Below are 21,606 nucleotides of genomic sequence, written 5' to 3' on the forward strand. Positions count from 1 at the left end.
TCAGCACAGAGCCCGACGCGGCGCTCGAAGCCACGAACTGTGAGATCATGACCTGAGTGGAAGTCGGATGCTTAACTGACTGAGCCACCCAGGCACCCCTTCCTTGTTTATTTTAAAAAGCAAAAAAGACCCAATTAAATGATTTTTTTTGAAAGCAGACACATACGAAAAAGATGAGAAAGAGAAAAAAAATCCCATTTCACTCCAGCCTCTGACACAACCTTGACTCTTAACTCCTGCGTCTCTCTTTTTTTCTGATGTTGCCACTCTGCATTAACCAATAACTAATCTTGCATTTAAGCATCATTTTGTAAATGTGAGTTTGGCTTGTCTTTTTGAACAGAAACACCAAGCCATCATTCCCCAAGACAAGTCCTCATTTCCTGGGGACCAGGCCTGATATCCGCGGGCCTGCCTTTTGGACTGTCCTGTTGCAGAGAGAAACAGCCTCTTTGTCCCGATATTGTGGCCCCTATCAGGATGGGGAGCGGCCTCTATGCCTCTGAACGGAAGCACATTCTTTTCCATAAAGATTTAATTTAAAAAAAAAGGGAAAAAAAGCTGGCTCGAAGAACATTTGAGGGCCATCCGTTCCCATGAGGGCAGAAGTGTATCAAAACAATCACATCCTCTTAGCTTGGGAAGTCAGATGGATAAAGATGCAATTCATTGTAAAGGCTTCAACATGGGAGGTATACTTCAAAACACAAAATCTGGCATGTTTTGGATACAGCAGTAGTCCCGTGAATCTAAAACAGGTATGGCATGGGGCACCTGGGTGGCTCAGTCGGTTAAGCGTCTGACTTCGGCTCAGGTCATGATCTCACGGTTTGTGAGTTCGAGCCCTGCATCGGGCTCTGTGCTGACAGCTCGGAGCCTGCAGCCTGCTTCGGATTCTGTGTCTTCTCTCTCTCTCTGCCCCTCCCCTGCTTGCTTTCTCTCTCTCTCTCTCTCAAAAAATAAACATTAAAAAAAAAATTTTTTTTAACAGGTATGGCGCAGACAATGGGAAGGATGGGGGACACATAGCATCATCACACTGGGAGATCAATATGACGTCTCAACCCAAGAGGGCAGATGCTCTGCTTGCCAAAATAATAAACCTGAGAAACAGATGATGTGGCTTGATCTGTGACCAACCAGGCCTGCTCACTCCTTGAAGGTTAACAGAATAAAATGACTGGAAATTAGTCTGGCCTAACACACGCTGTCAAATAGCAGGGAAATCCTACGAGGACAGTGAAAAAAACATACTTCTGCAGCCTTGCCATTGTGAGTTTTGTTTTGTTTTTTTTTATTAAAAAATTGACACTCTTAATAGGAGAGATGATTAGGATAATGGTTCTTCAGTGCTTCCTAAGGATCCATCACACCAGTGAAGGGAGGAAATTTAAGGTACAGCTGGGTACCTTACTGTACCTATTAGCTCACTATTATTCCAGGAAGAGCTCAGGCGCTCGATGGCTTACCTTTTTTTTTTTTTTTTTTATTTAAAAAAAAATTTTTTTTTTCAACGTTTATTTATTTTTGGGACAGAGAGAGACAGAGCATGAACGGGGGAGGGGCAGAGAGAGAGGGAGACACAGAATCGGAAACAGGCTCCAGGCTCTGAGCCATCAGCCCAGAGCCCGACGCGGGGCTCGAACTCACGGACCGCGAGATGGTGACCTGGCTGAAGTCGGACGCTTAACCGACTGCGCCACCCAGGCGCCCCTCGATGGCTTATCTTTTTGAAAAATGTCACTAATAATCGGAAAGTTCTGTGTTTTGCTTTATGGTTTACAGCACACATCAACACACAGGGTTCCCCTGTCACACACACACACACACACACACACACACACACACACACACACACACACACATCAGAGACGTTCCTCCCACCCCGTCCTCGACACAGGCTTTCTTTCCCCCAAACTGAAGAAGAGATCAGAAGGAGGCTAAGCCTTTGCCTTAACTTCACAATCCAGCAAGTGGATACGTGAGTAATGCTGGCACTTGGCTTCTCAACTCCCCGTTTCCTCCCCACCGCCCACACCCCTGTGATAGTCATTCCAAAGCACAAAGTGATGGTGTTTTGCAGAGTGATTGATCAGTGTGTGTGCTAGGCAGTTATTTAAAATGATGTCGACTGAGGACTTTTAAGAATGGGGAAATACCATACAAAGTAACGTGACATGAAAAAGGTAAGATACGAGATAGAGTGTGAGCGTGTGTGTGAGTGTGTGTGTGTGTGTGTGTGTGTGTGTGTTCTCAGGGAAATGCCCCAAACTATTGAAAGTAGTCAGTGGTGAGATTAGGCACGCGACCAGTTTCTTTTTTATAAGTATTTCCTGATTTTCTACAATGAACATATATTGCATTTCAAATCAGGGAAAGTGTCATTTTTAAAAATGAAATTTAGCAGAAACTGGATTGGCTCTCCGATGCGCTTTTTCTCGCGTATGCCACCTTTTTCTGCTGATTGATTTCTGTGGCCCTTTTAAGTCCCCTTTATTCCATTCTTGCTGTGCTAGATTGTTGCTTGGTAACCATCATTTTCACTGATTGCCTGTTTCTCACTGGTGCTCTCTAGTGATGCCACATTGCAGAGCGATCCCCTGTGAAGTGACTTCCGTCCAGGGCCACAAAACAAAACCATCTAACCTTAATCATCACACCTTCCACCTTACGAGACGTGAGTACCACTGCCGGCTCCCCAAAACGTTGGGTTTCATAAATGTCCCAGAAAGAATTAACGTGGTGAAGATTCGAGGGGCCTACTTTTTGCTTCCACACGCAGCTGTGAGAATCTCTCCTTTTACCTGTCCTTCCCCGCTGCCGGTCCTCACCGTCGGCCCTGTGCCCTGTTGTGGCAGGTGCATTTTTGCTGCCTACCTAGAAGCCCCCGCCCACCCTTCTCCTCTTCCTGCAGAGAGATCCCAGATTTTGTCCAGATGCACACTTTGTATCTGCTGCAGGAGAAGTGGGGCCCAGCTCTTAAGAGAGGATCATGACTAAGCTAGGAAGGGTGTGGTGGTCCCACATCCCCCATGGCTTAGGCACAGGTGGGGAGTGTAATTTGGGCCGACAAGACACGAAGGGAAGTGGGCTGGAGTCTTTGTCCCTAAAGAGAGACGCATGAAGCAAAAATGGTCTCTGGATCCTGGTTTGGGAAGATGGGGCCCAGGGCCCCTTCAGGCACTCGAAAGTACAAGAATCAATACATCAAGGACACAGGTGCCACATGGTGGAGAGAAATGGAGTCCTTGATGGCACCACGGAGTCACTGAATCAACACATCTTAGGCCTGTCCTTTCTCCTAAGTTCTTACACGTGAGGTCATAAATCCCCTCTGTGTCAGAGCCACACTGGGTTGGCTTCTCTGTTATTTGCAGTTAAGACCTGCTAACTGAGCCAGTGCCAAAGTTAGACGTGTTTGCATGATGTGAACCTCCCCCTCGTCTCCGTAGGGTGGCCCACGTGTTGTGGATTATCCAGAGAACTCACAGTTTACACTGAGCCTGGTACAGTTACTACTGCCCTATTTTACTCTCCAAAATGTCCCAGTTTCAGATGATCAATTATATGGTCATTGTTCTGGGTCAGCCTGTGTCCCTGCAGTAGTCACATGTTGAAACCCTGCCCTTAGTCCCTCCAAATGTGACCTTACTTGAAAATAGGGTCATTGCAGATGTCATTCATTAAAGTGAAACCATACTGGAGTAGGTGGCCACTAATCCAAAGTGACTGGGGTTCTCATAAAAAGGGGGATGGCCCTGCTGATACCTCAATCTCAGACTTCTGGCCTCCAGACTGAGAGACGATGCATTTCTGTGGATTAAGCCACTTGGTTTGTGGTACTTTGTTACAGCAACCCCCGCGTTCTCATGCAGTCATCCTACCCACTGGCTCTGTCTGAAGAGGAAGGAATTACTCTGGCTGCCAGTGATCTGAGGTGTTGGCATTTGAGGGCAGCCTTGCAGGAAACGTGAGATGTCAACAGGCAGGGATGGTGTGTGGAGAGGGGGCATGAAATGTGTGAGCCAGGGCAAAATTACAGACAACTCTTAAGGCATCCTGACCCTAAGGGAACAGTCCGACCCAAGGCACCTAAAGCTTCTCTGAGAGGAGGAATTCTGCTATAGGGCAGCAGGAGAGGAGGTAGGGCATCCTATACTGTGTGGTCTTGATCTAAGTATACACAAATACATAGAGGAGACAACAGAATGCTCAGAAACAGATCTGTGTACATGTGAGCACTCAGTGTGTGACAGAGAGGCCCTGCAGAGCTGTTGGGGGAAAGACATAGTTTTCAACAAATGATACCAAGAAAATTATGTACATACACATCTGTGGAAGAAATGGAACCCCTACCTCACATCGTATGCAAACAGTCAATTCCAGGTGGATCAAAGAATTAAAGGTGAAAGGCAGAGGTACAATCTTTTAGAATACAGTGTAGGAGAATATCTTCATGACTGAGGGATAGGGAATAACTTCTTGAACAAGTCATTGAAAGCACCAATCATAAATGAAAACAGGGGCAAGCCGGAGTAAATTAAAATCAAGAAGCTGTTCTTCAAAGTGTAGCAACAGCTTTGCTCAGAGTGGAAGGAGATAACCTGCACAGGAATAACCAACCAAGACCCATTTTCCAAATATTTAAAGAGCTTCAAACCAATGAGGAAAAAACAAAACAAACAAACAAAACAAAACAAAACAAAAACAGATGACCCAAGAGAGAAATGGGTAAAAAACTGGAACAGGCACTGCTTCGAAGGGCCTATCTGGATGGCCAGTAAAGGTTCAACTTCATCAGAAGTCACACAAAACTATTAAAACTGTGTCACACACCTATTAAAACTATGATGAGGTAGCTTCATACCTTCCAGGCTGATAATTTAAGAGTCTGACCGAGCCAAGTGATGGCAAAAATATGGAGCAAGGGGGGCTGAAATACACTGTAAGCGGAAGTGCAGATTGGGACAAAGGCTTTGGAAAATAGTTTGACATTATCTAGGAGATTTGAAGTTTGCATATCCTGCGACTCCAAGTGTACTTCTAGATATATAACCAAGAACAGAGGTTCTCATGTGTCCAAATCTCCTGGGGGGCTTCTAGGCCCCACTCCCAGAATTTGAGTCTGAAGGTCTGGGTGGACCCCCAGATCTGCATTCTAAGAAATCCACAGGTAATGCTGACACTGCTGATCTAGGGAACCACACTTTGAGAAGCACCTGGAGAGATGTGTGCTCCTATGCTCCGGGATATACACACAGGAAGTGTTCTTAGAGTAATTGCTGAAAATGTCCATCTACAGTTGAATGAACAAAGTATGGCATATTCATACAGGGGAAATGCTAGAAAGCATTGGAAATGAATGGACCACTTGCAAACTATGGACACATGGTCCAAACAATTTGATTGTAAAATGCCAGACACAGAAGAGCTTACACAGGGGGGCCTGAGTGTCTCAGTGGGTTAAGCATCCGACTTGATCGTGACTCAGGTCGTGATCTCGCAGTTCGTGCTGACAGCACAGAGCCTGCTTGGCATTCTCTCCCTCTCTCTCTCTGCATCTTCTCCCCCAACTCAAAATAAACAAGAAGGCCTATGCAGTATCATTCCAATCATAAAAAGCGTAAAAAATAAATGCAACCCATTATTCAAGGTTGCACACATAACGTGATAAAACTCTAAGGGTAAGCGAGTCTGTCATCCTGAGCTCTGTGACCTCTGTTTGAGCACGTTAGCCACAGAACGTTGCGTGGCCACCCCTGGCCTCAAGGCAGGCTGAGACACGCTGTGTTTTAGCTGGGCTCCGTACCCTCCTGGGCAAAACCGGAGTTGTACTAACCAGAGGAAGTGCAGAATGGATACGGAGGAGGCTGCTAGGAGGCTCTGCCCTTTTAACTGCAGACGATAATCATTAACCACCCTGTGACACCGCCTGGGTCACACCCACCAGAAGCCAGGACTCCTGACGGCGGTCACCTGCAGGACAAGCGCCCCCGCCTTCCTCGCTGGAACACAGCTTCACCTCCGGCATCCTACAGAGGAGAATGATCTCCATCTTGTCACGTTTTGAATCTCCGATGGCTAATTACATTCTGTAGGGGAGGGACTGGGTGGTAAATCTGGCCCGCCCGTGGTGGGTAGCTGCTGGGTGACCACCGTCACCAAAGGGAAACACGGAGGTGTTACAGGAACTGCCATTGTCTTTCTGTGCTTAGGGTCAAGCGTGACTGTTTCCAAGTCATGATTCCAAGGGAATCAGGGGTTTTTGGTTTCGAGAGAGGTTCAGGAATCTTGGGGGTCCTGTACTCTTTTTTTTTTTTTTAATTTTTTTTTTCAACGTTTATTTATTTATTTGGGACAGAGAGAGACAGAGCATGAACGGGGGAGGGGCAGAGAGAGAGGGAGACACAGAATCGGAAACAGGCTCCAGGCTCCGAGCCGTCAGCCCAGAGCCTGACGCGGGGCTCGAACTCCCGGACCGTGAGATCGTGACCTGGCTGAAGTCGGACGCTCAACCGACTGCGCCACCCAGGCGCCCCTACTCTGTTTTTTAAAATTTTTTTTTTTTTTCAACGTTTTTTTATTTTATTATTTTTGGGACAGAGAGAGACAGAGCATGAACGGGGGAGGGGCAGAGAGAGAGGGAGACACAGAATCGGAAACAGGCTCCAGGCTCTGAGCCATCAGCCCAGAGCCCGACGCGGGGCTCGAACTCACGGAGCGCGAGATCGTGACCTGGCTGAAGTCGGACGCTTAACCGACTGCGCCACCCAGGCGCCCCTGTTTTTTTAACCTTATATTTATTTGATCCTTTTCTCAGACGTTATTTATTTTCTTATTCTAGGTTGGTTGTAAATCTCCTTCAGGGCCTATATTTGCTGCTGTTGGCACGGTAAGAAAACGCTTGCCAGGGAGGATTTCAAACCTGGAAGCGAATGTGTCAGCTCACTTCAAACCCAACAGCTGGTTGCTCATTCTCTGTGGCATTTTATAGACGTAAAAGGGAGCACCATTATGTCTTACAGATTTCATCTTTTCAGTCACCGTAAACTTCGTCAGACTCTCTCAGCCAGCTTGTTTTTTTCCTTTGAAGCCTTAACAGGATAAACCGTAGAGGGGAAATCCGATCGGCAGGTATTGCACAGCCGAGGGACGCCGGGCCGTGCGCTTTTCACACGCATCTCGTGGCCTCCCCACACCACGTCATCCGCAAGGTACACGCACAACAGAGGCTGCATTCCAGCTGCTTCCAATTACCGGAGCACCAACTGTGTCTAGCGCAGCCATGCTTTTTTGTAAATGGCTGGGAGTTAGGCCAGAAGTTAGACTTCTCGAATTCCATTTCCTTCTCTAAGATACAAACGTCTTCACAGATGTGGGAAGCTGCGTTTGTTTCTCCCTTTTCTCCCGCTTCACAACGGGGACGCGGTGCTGTGCGTGGGGGGAGGATGAGACCAGCAGCCCCCGCCCCCGTGGCGTGGAATTGGTAAAGACCAGTTTCATTTAGCGTCACGGCCTTTGGTTCCGAGTCTTCCCGCGAGCAGACCTCCGGGGATCTCTGGTTGTGCTCCCACACTTGGGCCTGTGTTTTTAAACTTGAGTCCCGGTTATAATTTTAGGTTGAAACAGGAGAAATTAGTGACCGTTGAGCAGATCTGACGATTCTTGAGGGGCAGTAGGGCGAGTCAACCCAATGCTGAATAGCGTGACTGGGATGTTGCTTTTCTGCCGGGCGCTGCCCAGAGCCCTTTACACACATGACCCTCATTTAGTCTGGAGGTTTACAGGAAGTGGGGAAACTGAGGCATGGGGAGCCCCACGGTCACACAGGTAGTTAGTGCTGGAGCCACACTTGAAGCCTAAGGGGGTCTGGTTCCAGTGCCTGTCCCCGCACCCACGGCGCCCGTGTGCCGTCGGCTCTGCTAACCTAGGGGTGGAAGCATATTGTCATCTGTGTGGGTGACAAAGCATTTTGTAGGAAGGACTAAGTGAGAGCTTTTGCTCATGTATTTTATTTTACTTGATTTTTTTTTTTAAGTTTTTATTTTTATTTTTTTTTGAGGTGGGGGGAGGGGCAAAGACAGAGAGGGAGACACAGAATCCGAAGCAGGCTCCAGGCTCTGAGCTGTCAGCACAGAGCCCGACGCGGGGTGGAACTCACCGACTGCGAGATCATGACCTGAGCTGAAGTCGGACGCTTGGCCGACTGAGCCCCCCAGGCGCCCCCAAAGTATCACTGTTTCAAGACATAAAGGCATGATTCTTAAAGTGCACGTGGCAGGATGTTTCCCGATATCTAAATTTGTATCTTGTTCTCTCTGCGTTTATTTCTGGAAGTAGCCGGGCCTCGTGTGCCCCTGTTTTAGGGCAGCTGGGATTGCAGAACTGAAAGCACCAGTTTCCAGTGAGAGCCTCCGAGAAGGACAGAGAGAGAAGAGTTCCCAGGAGGGGTGGCCCAGCCAGCCCCGATACGCCTTCTCCTCTAAAATTTCCTCTTTCTACCCCTTTCCTACGCCTGGAGTCACTCCTCGTGTGGTCCACTGTCTGCTTCTCTCACTGAGCACAAGGTTTGGGGTTCATCTGTATTGTTGCACGTATCTGCTACCCGTCCCTGCTCGTGCGGAGCATACTTGATTGTACGAAAATACCGTTTTCTTTTCAATGAGCCCACTAGATGATAGACATACGGATCGTTTCCAGCCTGGGTTTTATGAATAATTCTGCTCTAGACATTCACGGAGTAGTCCTTGACATGTGTTTTCACTTCTCTCGAGCAGATTCCTAGGGGTGGATGCGTTGCATTGCACACTGAGTGTATGTTTAACTTTTCGCTAGATTGTGAAAAGATTGTGAGGACTTGGCTGCAAGAGCGGTAAAGGAGCACTTTTGGTGACGGAAACGTTCTAAGACATTTGAAAACCGGACAGGACTAAAAGTCATCAGACCATACACTAACTGTGTGAATTTAATATGGAAAACGTCAGGCCTCAATAAAGTTGTTAAAAAAGGAGACGCTAGGGGTACGGCTCAGACAGTAAGTGTCTGACTTCGGCTTAGGTCATGATCTCGGGGTTCGTGGGTTCGAGCCCCACAATGGGCTCTGTGCTGACAGCTCAGAGCCTGGAGCCTGCTTCGGATTCTGCGCCTCCCTCTCTCTCTGCCCTTCCCCGACTCATGCTCTCTCTCTTTCTCAAAAATAAATAAACGTTAAAAAAAAAAATCAGAATCTGAACACTGGCCAGAAATCTGATAATATTAAGACATTGTTGGGAGTCTTTTACCGGTGATAATATCACGGTTATGTTTTCTTTAAAACCAACTCTTGTCTTTTAGAGATACACACGGAGTTACAGGAAATGATATAATGCCTGAGATTTGCTTCGAAATAATACAGGAGGATCTGGGTGGGCTTATAGATGAAACAAGCCTGCCAATAAGTTGATCGTTGCGGAAGCCAGGGGATGGATGGATACACGATTTATTTTATTATTCTGTCCTCTTTGGTACATGCTTCCATATTTTAAAGTTTGAAAAGATGAACTTAAGAGTCTCAAAAGAAAGAAAGAAAAAAAGCTGAATTGGCCACGTCCCGCAGTGGCCACTGACGACACCAGGCAGGAGTGAGGCAGTGAACGTCTATTGTCTCTGCCTGCTCGGCACACCCTCCCCCTTCTACTAACAGTGGCCAGACTTTGCTTTGAGTAAGGGCCAGCCTCTGCTTGCGTCTTCCGTGGTCTGCCCACCTTCGATCCAGGCCCCGGGCCCGGAGCCTCGGGGAGCCAGTCAGCCGCTGTCTCCTGGACATTCTCACTCAGCTCATGTGGGATGGTATGAAAAGGGGAGAAGCCAGAGCTGATCTCCCCCCCCCCCCGAGAGAGCAGCCTTGGGGTGCTGCTGCTATTAATCCCCACAGCAGCTGACTCCCACCCTTTTTGGGAACCCGGATCTCAGCTTTCTTTGGTTCTGTGAGCCGTCCAGCATCGCACCGACAAATTCCCTTCTTGTTTAAGTTGGCCAGTGTTGCTTTCCTTGGCCGAAAACCAAAACACCCCGGGGCAGACACAGCACAGCTTCCCGGACAGTCTGCACGTTCCTTCCGTCTCTGCACCTCCTTCGGGCAGATTCAGCTACAGGCGCAGACCCCCTCGGACGCTACGAGTTGCACAAGGCGACCTGGCAACTAAAACAGAAAGGAAAACACACCACACAGAGGCACCGAATTGGTAGCTAGGAGCCCTCGCTCTGCTCTAACACAAATGGAAAGCATCGTCATGAAGACAGAAACATTGACCGGACCAGAAAAGTTTCACTGGCCTCTAACGCGCCGTGGGGTAGAAATATATGAACCACAGATGAGAGGCACAGATGTAAGTTCTAAATTTTCCAGGAGCTGCATTAAAGTGGTAAAAAGAAATAGGTGAAATTAATTCCAGTAATACATTTTATTTAAGCCAATATATCCCAAATATTATCATTTCATACTGTAACCCCTGTGGAAACTATTACTATATTAATAATATTTTTTAATGTTTATTTATTTTTGAGAGAAAGAGAGAGACATCACCAGCAGGGGAGGGGCAGAGGAAGAGGGGCATTGAGCAGTTAGTGGTGGGAGAGGATGCACGGAGCTTCGCCAAGAAGCAGAAAGAGCTGCTGGGGGACGTACGATTACCTCCTGCGTCCGGTCCCTCGTGCCCAGAGCTTACACGTTGCCCCCCGATCCATGCCACACAGTAGAAGCCGAACGAACACGCTGAAAATCAACAACTCCTAGATCGGCCAGAAAAGGGAGGCCACGGGGCAAACCTCGGTGCCCAAGTGGGGGAGACAGCTTTCCAGAACAGAAGTCCGAGAGCAGGAGGCGCCGGGAGACCCAGCGGGGGCCAGAGCAGCGCCCCCCAGGGTGGACGCGGTGGATGCTGGCCTCGCGACGAGGACAAGCGTGAGAATGAAAACCTCTCAGCCCTAAGGGTCCGCCCCACATTTCCGTGAGCTTTGCCCCCAGAGGCTCCATCAGGTCTTAACAGAGGAGGGAAAAACATCCCCTGGGGTGTCCATCGGGGGAGGGGAAGCAGCCCGTCTTGCAACATGTCCAGGGGGCTCTGCTTTGCAAGGCCTGCCGGGCGGGGGGCGGGCTTTGGGCTAAGAGTCTCGCTTTCCTCATCTCCCAGCCTGTTCTTGTAAAGCGCTCTGCGTTTCCAGAAGCAACGTGAATGAGGTTCCGAGTGTCTTGCAGCCCCATTGACATTATTTCTTTTAAGCCCTCCAACACCCTTCTAAGTCTGCGTTACAGCCGAGGACCCTGAAGCCCGGAGAGGCCAAATAACTCGCCCAAGGTCACGTGACTGGGTAACAGAGGAGCGGGCTCCAGAGCCTGTGTCCCCTCCAGCACACCTTCCTGCCGCTTTGACTTCACTGTGGCAACTCAACGCAGTTCGCTCTGTCCTACGTCTCCAGCCGGCATATCGTCACCAGCATATTGTCTGGCTGCTAAATGGGGGAGGGGCGGAGAGCGAGGGGGACAGAGGATCCGAAGCAGGTTCTGAGCCGTCAGCACGGAGCCCGATGCGGGGCTCAAACTCCCGAACCGTGAGATCATGACCTGAGCCGAAGTCAGACGCTCAACCGACCGAGCCACCCAGGCGCCACCCCCCACTCCTTCCAACTCCGCTGCTGGTGGCCACACTCCTGCAGAGGCCCCTCCCGTGCTGAACTGGGTGACCGCGTAACCACAGGGACACTGTAGAAACGGCAGGGTGGGGCTTCCTCGTGTGCTCTCGCCGGAGCTCGTCACCTGGGAGGTGGATCCTCCAGTCTCAGGTAAACTTCCAGGAGATGCAGCCCCGACCCACACATTGACACAACCTCCTGAGACACCCCATGCAAGAACGACCCAGCTGAGTCGTTCCTTCCCCAATTCCAGGCCCACAGAAACTGAGGTGATACGTGTTCTTGTGTTTTCAGCACGTTGGAGCCATTTACCGCCCAGCAACAGATGAGCAACACAGCCTCTCTCTCTCTCTCTCTCTCTCTGGCTGTCTTCTGCAGCTGTACAAAAGTGCAGTCCTGCTCCACAGTGGTCAGAGTTCCCGTGGCTGCATGACAGGAAGCCCTCAGGACGCCGCGAACAGGCAGGAAGCAGTCCTGGGGCCACAGGAAGCATCCCAGAAGGATAGGGCAGCAGCAGGAAGTAACACTCAGCAGACAGGAAAGGGAAGACGATACAAACACAGAGGTCTGGGTTCTGCAGGCATTTGACAGATATTAAGTGAGTTCCAACCCTTTGAGGATGCAGGTATGGACCAGGAGCTTCCGAACTTTGAGGCTTCTTCTCCTCAGCCCCATCTACCTGCCTTCAGACTCAGCCAGCTCTAACGCTGAGGGTTCCAGAAGCACCCTTTCTTGTTGCTGGGGCTCTGTTGTGCTTTGCACGTACCCACCCCGGCCCGAGGGTGAAAACCCCTCAGGGCCATCGGGGGCCCAAGGCATCGCTTCTTTGCAGGTCTGGTACAGCCACCGTGTGCCTGGCACGATTCCCGACTTTGGCAGGTAAAGACAGGAGAGAGCGGAGGCAGGAGCCCGGCCACGCCCCACCCTCGGAGCGGCTGGGCCGGGAGAACTTTCCGCAATGATGGGCATGTTCTTTATCTGCAGTGATCAGGACGGTAGCCACAGGATACGGACCTCCACATCCAGTACTTGAAACGTGGCTCATGCCACTGAGGAATGGAATGCTTAACGTTACTTCATTTTAATTAGAACATACATGCAAATAGCCAGCTGTGGCTAATGGCTTCTGAATTGGGCGGCATGGCTCTTATCCACGTTCGGGGTCTATAACGCAGGCTCTGTAGAGTTGTATTTTTATTTTTTAATTTGTAAATTAAAGTACTATTTACATAGAGGAAATTTTGCTTTAAACCTTTTTTTTTTTAAGTGTTTATTCACTTTTGAGAGAGAAGAAAGAGCCTGAGTGGGGGAGGGGCAGCAAGCGAGGGAGACAGAATCCGAAGCAGGCTCCAGGCTCCGAGCTGTCAGCACAGAGCCCGACGCGGGGCTCGAACCCACGAACCGTGAGATCAGGACCTGAGCGAAGTCAGACGCTCTACCAACTGAGCCACCCACACGCCCCGAAAATTGGCTTTTTTTAGTGCACAGTTTTGCTCCTTTTGACAGATACACAGAGTCACGCAATCGCCACCACAGTCATCCCCTCCCCTGCCCCCCAAATTCCCACGTGCCATTTTGCGGTCAGCCTCTCCCCAGACCTCCAGCCCCTGGCAACCGCTCACCTGTTTCTGTCTCTATAGTTTTGCGTTTCCCGGAACGTCCTGCAGATGAAAGCCTACCCGGTGCATTTTGGGGTTCACCCGTCTTCTGCAGATTCGCACTTGGCTCTTTTTCATTGCCACGTTGTATTCCACCGCGTGGCTGTACGGCAATTTGTTAATCGGTCCCCAGTTGGGGTGCATTGGGATCGTTGGGGCGTTTCCACTTTTTGGTGGTTATTTGCGTACAGGTTTTTTGTACCAACGCAAGTTTTCATTACACTTGGGTTAAAGCCACGTAATGGGGCTGCCAGCCAGAAGGTAAGTTTGCTGAACTTCATAAGAAACCGCCAAACTGTCTTCTCAAGCGGTGGCATCGTCGTGCACATCCCGCCAGCTAGGTCAGCGAGCGCCCGGCCGCTCCACGTTTGCAACAACAGTTGGTATCGTTATTTTCCTTAAATAACTTCAGTAGGTGTCTACCGATGTCTCGTTGTTTCAACTCACTCCCAACAAGTGGTGATGTCGAGACTCTTTTCCTGTGCTTGTCTGTCATCCATATATATCTTCTTTGATAAATAACCTGTTCATGTTTTGTCTTGTGTTTTCTTTTATTTTTTTTTCTTAAATGGGGTGTTTCTCCGGATAGTTCACTGCCTCTTTTGTCCTTTTTTTAAAAAAATTTAGCGTTTTTTACTCATTTTTGAGAGAGAGAGAAAGAGACAGAGCGTGAGTGGGGGAGGGGCAGAGAAGGGGAGACACAGGATCCAAAGCAGGTTTCAGGTTCTGAGCTGTCAGCACAGAGCCCGACGTGGGGCTCGAACCCACGAACCGTGAGATCATGACCTGAGCCGAAGTCAGCCACTTAACTGACTGAGCCACCCAGGTGCCCCTGTGCACTGCCTCTTTTTAACACGGTCTTGTCACCTCCCAATAAAGCCCACTTTTCTTCTTGATGGTTTAGTGTCTTGGTATTAGTTCTATTTCTTTCTGTTTCTGCAACCAGCTCCAGGAGCTTCTATCAGGGTAAGAGCCTGACGGTCACAGGGTCCGAAAGGTTGACAAGGTTCGCCCTTGCAAGCTGTTTATTGCTCCTTTTCCGAGTGCCCGATTTGTGAAGGAGCTTCTCCATGCCCTCCAGACCTGGACAGAGTGAGAAGAAGTCAGCGTCTTGCATTTTGCTTCTTTAATGCCCTTTTACTGGCCCTTTCCTCGCGCCGTCTGTTGAAGCTGTCAGGATATCCAGTGGCTTGCTGTTGGAGGAAGGAATGCAGTGGGTGTCTGGACTTGGCAGGGTCACCGTGACGCAGCCCACGAGCTGCTGGTGTTACCAACACGCGTGGCCTTGCTCCTTGGGAAAAGACTCGTGGAGCTCTGTGGGTCTGGGCCTGAGCCTTCACATTGGACAGTAAGTTCAGCCGGAGGGGTCTGGATATACACAACGTACCTCTTGTCATCCAACACACCAGGCATCGAAAAGTGAGAAGTCACCTCAGATGACCCAGAAGAAAGAATCTTGGAGGTTGTATGTAAATCTCTCACTCTTAAAAAAAAAAAAAAAAAAAAAATCGTGGTAAAATACACCACGTGAATTTTACCATCTTAAACACCTTCAGCTTGGTAGCACTGAGTTCATCCACCTTACTGTGCGGGCATCCCAACCTTCCGTGTTGAAAACTTCTTTATCTTGCAAAACTGAAACTATGTCCCCATTACCTCTCTCTCCGCCAGCCCCTGGCACGCACCCTTGTACTCTCTGTATCTAAGAACCTGACGACCCTGGGGACCTTATATAAGGGGAATTATACAATACTTGACTTTCTGTGACCAACTGGTTTCTCTTAGCACAGTGTCCTCGAGATTCATCCATGGGGGAGGAGGTGTCAGAATTCCCTTCCTTTTTTTTTAAATAAATGTAAAAAAATTTTTGTTTAATGTTTATTTTTGAGAGAGAGAGAGAAGGAGGGGCACAGAGAAAGGCACAGGATCCGAAGCAGGCTCCAGGCTCTGAGCTGTCAGCACAGACCCCAAATCGGGGCTCGGACGCGCGAACCAGGAGATGGTGACCTGAGTGGAAGTCAGACGCTGATCCCACTGAGCGCCCCCCCGCCCCAGGCGCCCCTCCTTCCTTTTTCAGGCCGAGTGACTGATACCCCATTGGCTGTCTGGCCACACATGTGGGTGGAACTCTGGCTCCCACCTTTTGGTGCTGCTGTGAACATGGATGTACAAACATCTTTTCAAGACCCTGCTTTCAATTCTTTGGGGTTTATACCTAGAAATCGAATTGCCCCAACTTCTGTCCACCTCTCTCCTTCGGCCCCCGCCCTGCCCCCTCGCCTGAGTTACCAGCTTCCTTACTGGCCTCCCACAGTCACTGACCCCTTTCTGACTCGAGCTCCACACAACAGCCAGTGGTTCTATTTCAAATACGTGGGTCAAATACGTGTGTCTTTCTGCCGAAAACCCCTCAGTGGTTTCCATGGCCGGTGGGATAAGACCTAAATCCTTACATGACCCAACATGGCCCGTTAGGCTTTTTTGCCTAATTGGGCCCAGCTGACGCGGTCACTCTCTCTTCCATCCTCAGTGACCTGTCAGTCCCTTGAAGGTGCCACCCTCCCTTAACACATGCTGTTCCTTGGCTAGAATCCCATCCCCCAGACTCCCACCCCCCCACCCCAAATCATCTTTGGACTTCAGGTCAACTGTCATTCCTTAGGGAAGAGATCCCTGACCCTGTTTTCACTGTCCTCTTCCCTCTGCCAAGTATGTTTTCTTGTGACAGCTTTTCATAAAAATGTTTTACAACCCTCCCCCCCCCCCCCCGCCCCTGCCGCACCCCGCCAGCACCACAAACTTCTCTATCTCCATTTGTACCTATGTATTTGCTCAGACGATGATTGGTCAATATGTCCTGCACGTCCAGGCTGGAAAGTGAATAAACAGGCAAACTTCTCACCCTGGGGGGGCCCTTCTCCCCACACACTCTCAGGTCACCACCCAGCAGTGCCTCACAGGATTTTTGATGGTGGTGATTTTGTATTTATTAGCACATGCATTTGACCCACGTCTGCATCTCCCACTGAATTGTTAGCTCCACCAGGGAGGGTCTGTGTTCTGACACTTGACAATCATTTTTTTTTCCTTCCCCACTATCCCAAATTATGCAGTGGAGGTTTCTGCAGTTGGGGAGGTCGCAGGGGTCAGCACATCTGGAGTGCAATGGACCAGCCTCGTCCTGGGAAAACCACCTTCATGATCATGGTATCTCCCCAGCCAGGTAAGTAATCGACAATTATTAAATGATGGAAATGTGGGAACGTTGCCACCTTTTTAGGGGGCCTGGCTGAATTAGGAAGGCATATGGGGGTCCTCTGTAGTACTAGAGGGGTACTAGAGGGGTCTGACCCCCAATGCCCCACTGGCCAGGCATGTTCTTCCCGGATGAGCAGGTAAACAGCTTGAAGGGCAAAGCTGTGTCTGTCTTCCTGAAGCCGGTGCCTAGCCTGGGTCCCGGGATATTTGATCTAGCTGTTAGTTGATTGAATAAATGATTCCAAAAAGGAACACAGACATCAGGGATCGCAAGCATCTTTAGGCAAACTCCATTTACAGTAGAAAACCCTTAATTCAGGTGCTTAAGTGTGATGGCAGTTTAGGCTAGGGGGGTGGAGCGTCTGGGCCCCAGAGACTGCTGAGCTCATTTGTCCCTTTGCCCAGTGACCCAGGAGCAAAACTCTCCAGCTAGACTTTTAGGGGTTCCCCTCCTCGGCCCTCCCACCCCAAGCGAGGACTGGGGGGGGAGGGCAGTGTCCCTTCCCCCCTCCCCAGGACGGTCCCCACCTTCCCGGCCCCCCCACCCCACCCAAGGACAGGAACTGGGGCAGGACAGCCGTCCCCCCTCCCCGGTCTTCTCCCACCCCCACCCCAGGAGTGGGAGGGCATTTGTCCCCTCCTCCCCTGTCCCCGTCCCCCCGCCCCCGCCCCCAGGACGCGAGCGCGGGGAAGGCAGCGCTCCCCCGCCGGGCCCTCCACCCCACCCCACCCCACCCGACCCCACCCGAGGACAGGGGCGGGGGGAGGGCAGCGCGCCGCCGGCGTGGACACCGCCCCGGCCCGCCCCGGGAGCGCGCGCGGCCTCCGGCTCCGCTCCGCCCGCGATCCGGCCCGGGATGCCGCGCCCGCCCGCGCCCCGCGGAGCCCCGCCCCCCGCCGCCGCGCCGCCGCCGGAGGCCGCTCGGAGCTGCGCGAACATGGCCGAAGTCGGCGAGGACAGCGGGGCCCGCGCCCTGCTGGCGCTGCGCTCGGCGCCCTGCAGCCCCGTGCTGTGCGCCGCCGCCGCCGCCGCCGCCGCCTTCCCCGCCGCCGCGGCCCCCGCGGCCCCCGCGCCCGGGCCCGCCGCCCCGTCGCCGCCGCCGCCCGCCCAGCCCCCGCCGCCGCCGCCACCGCCGCCGCCGCCGCCGCCGGGCGCGATCGCGGGGGGCGCGGGCGGCGCGGGGGCCGCGATCGCGGGCGGCGCGGGCGGCGCGACGGGCCCGGGCGCGGGGGCCGCGTCGGGCGAGGCCCTGGTGGCCGCGGCGGCCGCCTCGGTGCGCAGGAGCCCCGGGCCCGCGCTGGCGCGCCTCGAGGGCCGCGAGTTCGAGTTCCTCATGCGGCAGCCCAGCGTCACCATCGGCCGCAACTCGTCGCAGGGCTCCGTGGACCTGAGCATGGGCCTGTCGAGCTTCATCTCGCGGCGCCACCTGCAGCTCAGCTTCCAGGAGCCGCACTTCTACCTGCGCTGCCTCGGCAAGAACGGCGTCTTCGTGGACGGGGCCTTCCAGCGGCGCGGCGCGCCCGCCCTGCAGCTGCCCAAACAGTGAGTTGCCGCGCCCCCGCTCCCCCCCCCCCCCCCCCGCCCGGCCTGGACCCCGGGGTCACCCGGACCCTCGGCCCGACTCCCGACTCGTAGTCACCTTCGGCCTTTGGCCCGGCCCGGACCCAGAGGTCACCCTGACCCGGGGCCCGAGCTTCGTCCCGGGGTCACTCCCGACCACCGCCCCGGATCCGCAGCCTGACTTAGATCCTGGGGTCACCCCAAACCTTGCCCTGACCCCGCCCTGCCCGACACCGGAGACGCCTCCGACCCCGCCCAGCCTGGGCCTCAGGGACGTTTTCCAACCCAGGTCCGATCTGTGCTCAACCGGGACACAAGGTCCACTCCTGACCCTCCCCCCCTCCCCCCCACCCCCCCACCCCCCCCCGCCCTGCTTGGGCCTTGGGCTCCGAGGGTCGCCCCGCCCCCACCGAGCCTGAACCATAAGGGTCGCCCTTGCCTCTGCCAGGCCTGGACCGGAGGACACCCCTGACCCCCGCCCAGCTTGAGTCCGGGGGTCGCCCCTGCACGCACTCCTGAAAAGTATTGCATCGGGAGGTGTTGGTCGGGGAGGTGCGCCCCTCACCCCCTCGCGCTAGGGGCCGAGTCAATGGCAGTGACTTTGGGCGTGTGAGGGACGTTCCCATTCCCAGGGCGGAGGGACAGGGCAGGAAGTGCTCGGTCCTCAGTGCCCCTGAATGCGCTGCTCCTGGGGTGGGGCAGTGGTACCCAGCACTTTGAGCATTTGTAGCACAGCCTGGGATTCCTGAGCCCAAAGGGGAAATAGCAGGGTGGGGGGGGGGCAGGGCAGGGCAGGGAGAAGGCGGTTCCAGGGGTGGCACAGCCACTGTCACAAGCGTGCTTTTAGCGACATTCACTCACTTTCCCTTGTCTTCTGGCTCCCACGTCTACTTTTTCCCCCACGGGCTCTGCTCCTGCGATCCCTGCTTTCTCAAGGTCTGTTGATGAGGAGAAAGCCTATTTACCTGCCCCGCTTCCTCTCCAGGGCACTTTCTGTTTCTGTGTAGTAATTGCCTTTAACTCCTCACGGAGTGTTTATATTTCTCCAACCGGCTTCCTGTTGCACAGTCGTCTCTGATGGGCTAAGTGTTCTTCTTTATGAGAGAGTTCAGGGGATTTTTGCTGGGGTGATCCCCGGCACCCAAAGCTTGTTTCTGTACACTTCTCCCCTCCCCAGGGTCTTGGCATGCTGGCTTGTAAATATTGCACTGAATAGTTTCCCAGTGCAACACCAGCAGTGACTCATTCCTGCTTAGGGTGTGAGAACAGACCTTTATTTTGCAAACTTGAAAGGTACGTATTTGGGTAAAATCAGGGCTTGGCGAGTCACGAAGTTATTCTATCCTGTGTTTGTTACCACTTTGTTCTCTCTCTTCTGGGCCATTCAGTACATTTCAGGGCCTGGGAGAGTGACAGGCAGAACAGCGCCTTCCCCTCCCCGCCCTGGGGCTCTTAGAGGCCTGTTTTCTGCTAATGCACGTCTGTATACTGGAGGCTGATTTTCAGCGTGCCCTGCCCAGCTGTTGAATAGGTACACTAACTAGGGCCTAGCTTACTGAATCTAGAGCCCACGGTATCTTCTGGAATTCGAAGGGACGGAGTGTTAGCCCGCCGAGTCCTCAGATCAGCCTCAGGATGGGCCAGTCCCAGGTCTGTGGCCTGTAACGCGTGGTGGGTGTTCGTGGTGCATCTCAGGTCTGCCCTCGAGGGGCCTGCCTCCTTGGTGGGCGCGTCTGGAGCGCTGTGCTGTGGCTGACCAGGCTCTCTGCCCCGCTGTGCCTGTGTCTGACTCGAGACGAGCTTCTGAGCAATCTCCACGTAGGCAGTGATGTAAAAATCACAAGAACAGAACAAACGGGCAGAAGGAGAAACATTAAGTGGACGTCCGTGTCTCCCCTCCCGTTTGCTTCTGAAAACCGACAAAGCCTGTTGACTGACGTGTTTGGCAGTTTGAGTGGGTTTATGTTTTGTTTTGTGTTTTGTTTTGTTTTTTTCTGTTTTAGAGATCGTAAACTAACTCCGTAATCCCGCATATGAAATGGCTGTTGTCAACTTCTCAGAGCTAGGCTCTCTGGCCTGTCCCACCGAAAGCACTCAGGAAATTTTAATGAATTCAGCGCAAGGAAGTTGAATGTGTACGTTTTTGTCACTCCCAAAATGGGAAATTCGTTATTTTTAAAGAAAGGTAGTAATTAATGTCTGTTTCCTCTCAGGCATTGATACATGGTTCTGCCATTAATATTGAAGCTATGGGGGCACCTGGGTGGCTCCGTCGGTTAAGCGTCTGACTTCCACTCAGGTCATGATCTCACGGTTTGTGAGTTCCAGCCCCGCGTCGGGCTCTGTGCTGACAGCTCAGAGCCTGGAGCCTGCTTCCGATTCTGTATCTCCCTCTTTCTGCCCTTCCCCTGCTCTCTCTCTGTCTCAAAAATAATTAAGCATTAAAACAATGTGGTTTTTTTTTTTTAGTATTTGAAGCTATGAATTTCTTTACCATAAATTTAAAATTCCTATCGTATTGGCATTTCGTTGATTTGGCGATGCTTGGATTTCATGGAGTGCAGGTGCGTGAGCCTTGGGGCCTTGTTTTTGTTGTTGTTGTTGTTGTTGTTGTTTTTGCGCTGTGGTCATAGACACACCCTTTCCCGATGGGGGACGTCACACGCACCTCCCATCCCGGGGACAGGTTCCGCTGCGCATTCCTCACTCTTCTTCCCCACTCAAGAAAGCATGTGGCTAAGAGGAATACCAGAATGTACGTTTTCCCAAAACTTCCATGTTTTTGAATGACTGGTGGGAAAACAGTTCCTTGTGACACACTGAGAGCCGGCCCTGCCTGCGGCTGCGGGGCTCCACCGTGCTGAGTGCGTGGGGACGCGCAGGGAGGGAAGCGCGTCCGTTATGACTTGTGCTAAGTTATACACGCCCGTAAGTTAGCGCGCACCTCGCTGGACTCTGCCGGGCCTCCCGAGCCGCGAGTCCAGCATTTCTCCCCACGACTGGGCCGGGCGCGGTTCTCCCTCCCTGGAGACGCAGCGCAGGAACTGGCGGGCAGTGCGTGCACAGAGCTGAGTTGTGTTTGTTGAATGAACTCATGAGTAACTGGAGGGATTTGCAGCGTCCGTGGGGAAAGCACTGGCACTGATTTCACGCGGTTTTCTGAGGCGGAGAGTCAACTTGCCCCGGGGACGCGTGGACCCCGTTCCCTGGTTTCACGGGTGGATACAGTGTCGTGTGACTAGTTCTTTACGCCCTCAGATTTGGAACTTGACGTCGATGTTATGTGTGAGCCACACAGAGAAAGGCCCGTACGCAGCCCCCCACGTGCTCTTGCCCCCTCTTTTCCAGCCTTCTTTTCTTTAAAAAACAGGTTTGTAATAAACACGGGCTACTTGATTAATTACAGTACAAACAAGACTTCTGTTTGCGATGGCCTCTGGGAGTGGTAAGATCACAGGG

The 21,606-nt window shown here is 52.1% G+C and overlaps 1 protein-coding gene, 1 long non-coding RNA gene and 1 pseudogene across 3 annotated transcripts in view; 1 reads left to right on the plus strand and 2 right to left on the minus strand.

The window, feature by feature from the left end:
• Window positions 1–10,427: 10,427 nt before the first annotated feature.
• LOC147572866 (uncharacterized) lies at window positions 10,428–19,688 on the minus strand. The gene is made up of 2 exons (XR_015245258.1): window positions 19,009–19,688; window positions 10,428–14,811 (listed from the first exon to the last, which is right to left on the minus strand). It is a non-coding gene; the product is annotated as an uncharacterized LOC147572866 (long non-coding RNA).
• Window positions 16,376–16,559, minus strand: LOC147572867 (U1 spliceosomal RNA; annotated as a pseudogene).
• FOXK1 (forkhead box K1) overlaps window positions 17,510–21,606 on the plus strand; it is a 69,626-nt gene continuing 65,529 nt past the window's right edge. For both annotated transcript variants that reach the window (XM_086691312.1, XM_086691313.1), the window contains exon 1: window positions 17,510–18,129. In XM_086691312.1, the coding sequence (XP_086547438.1) occupies window positions 17,525–18,129 (605 nt within the window). In that variant the 5' untranslated portion in view covers window positions 17,510–17,524. The remainder of the gene's footprint in view (window positions 18,130–21,606) is intronic.

This window comes from Puma concolor, chromosome E3 (assembly GCF_028749965.1).
Source record: "Puma concolor isolate L17-30 chromosome E3, mPumCon1.1.hap2, whole genome shotgun sequence".
Classification (NCBI taxonomy): Eukaryota; Metazoa; Chordata; class Mammalia; order Carnivora; family Felidae; genus Puma; species Puma concolor.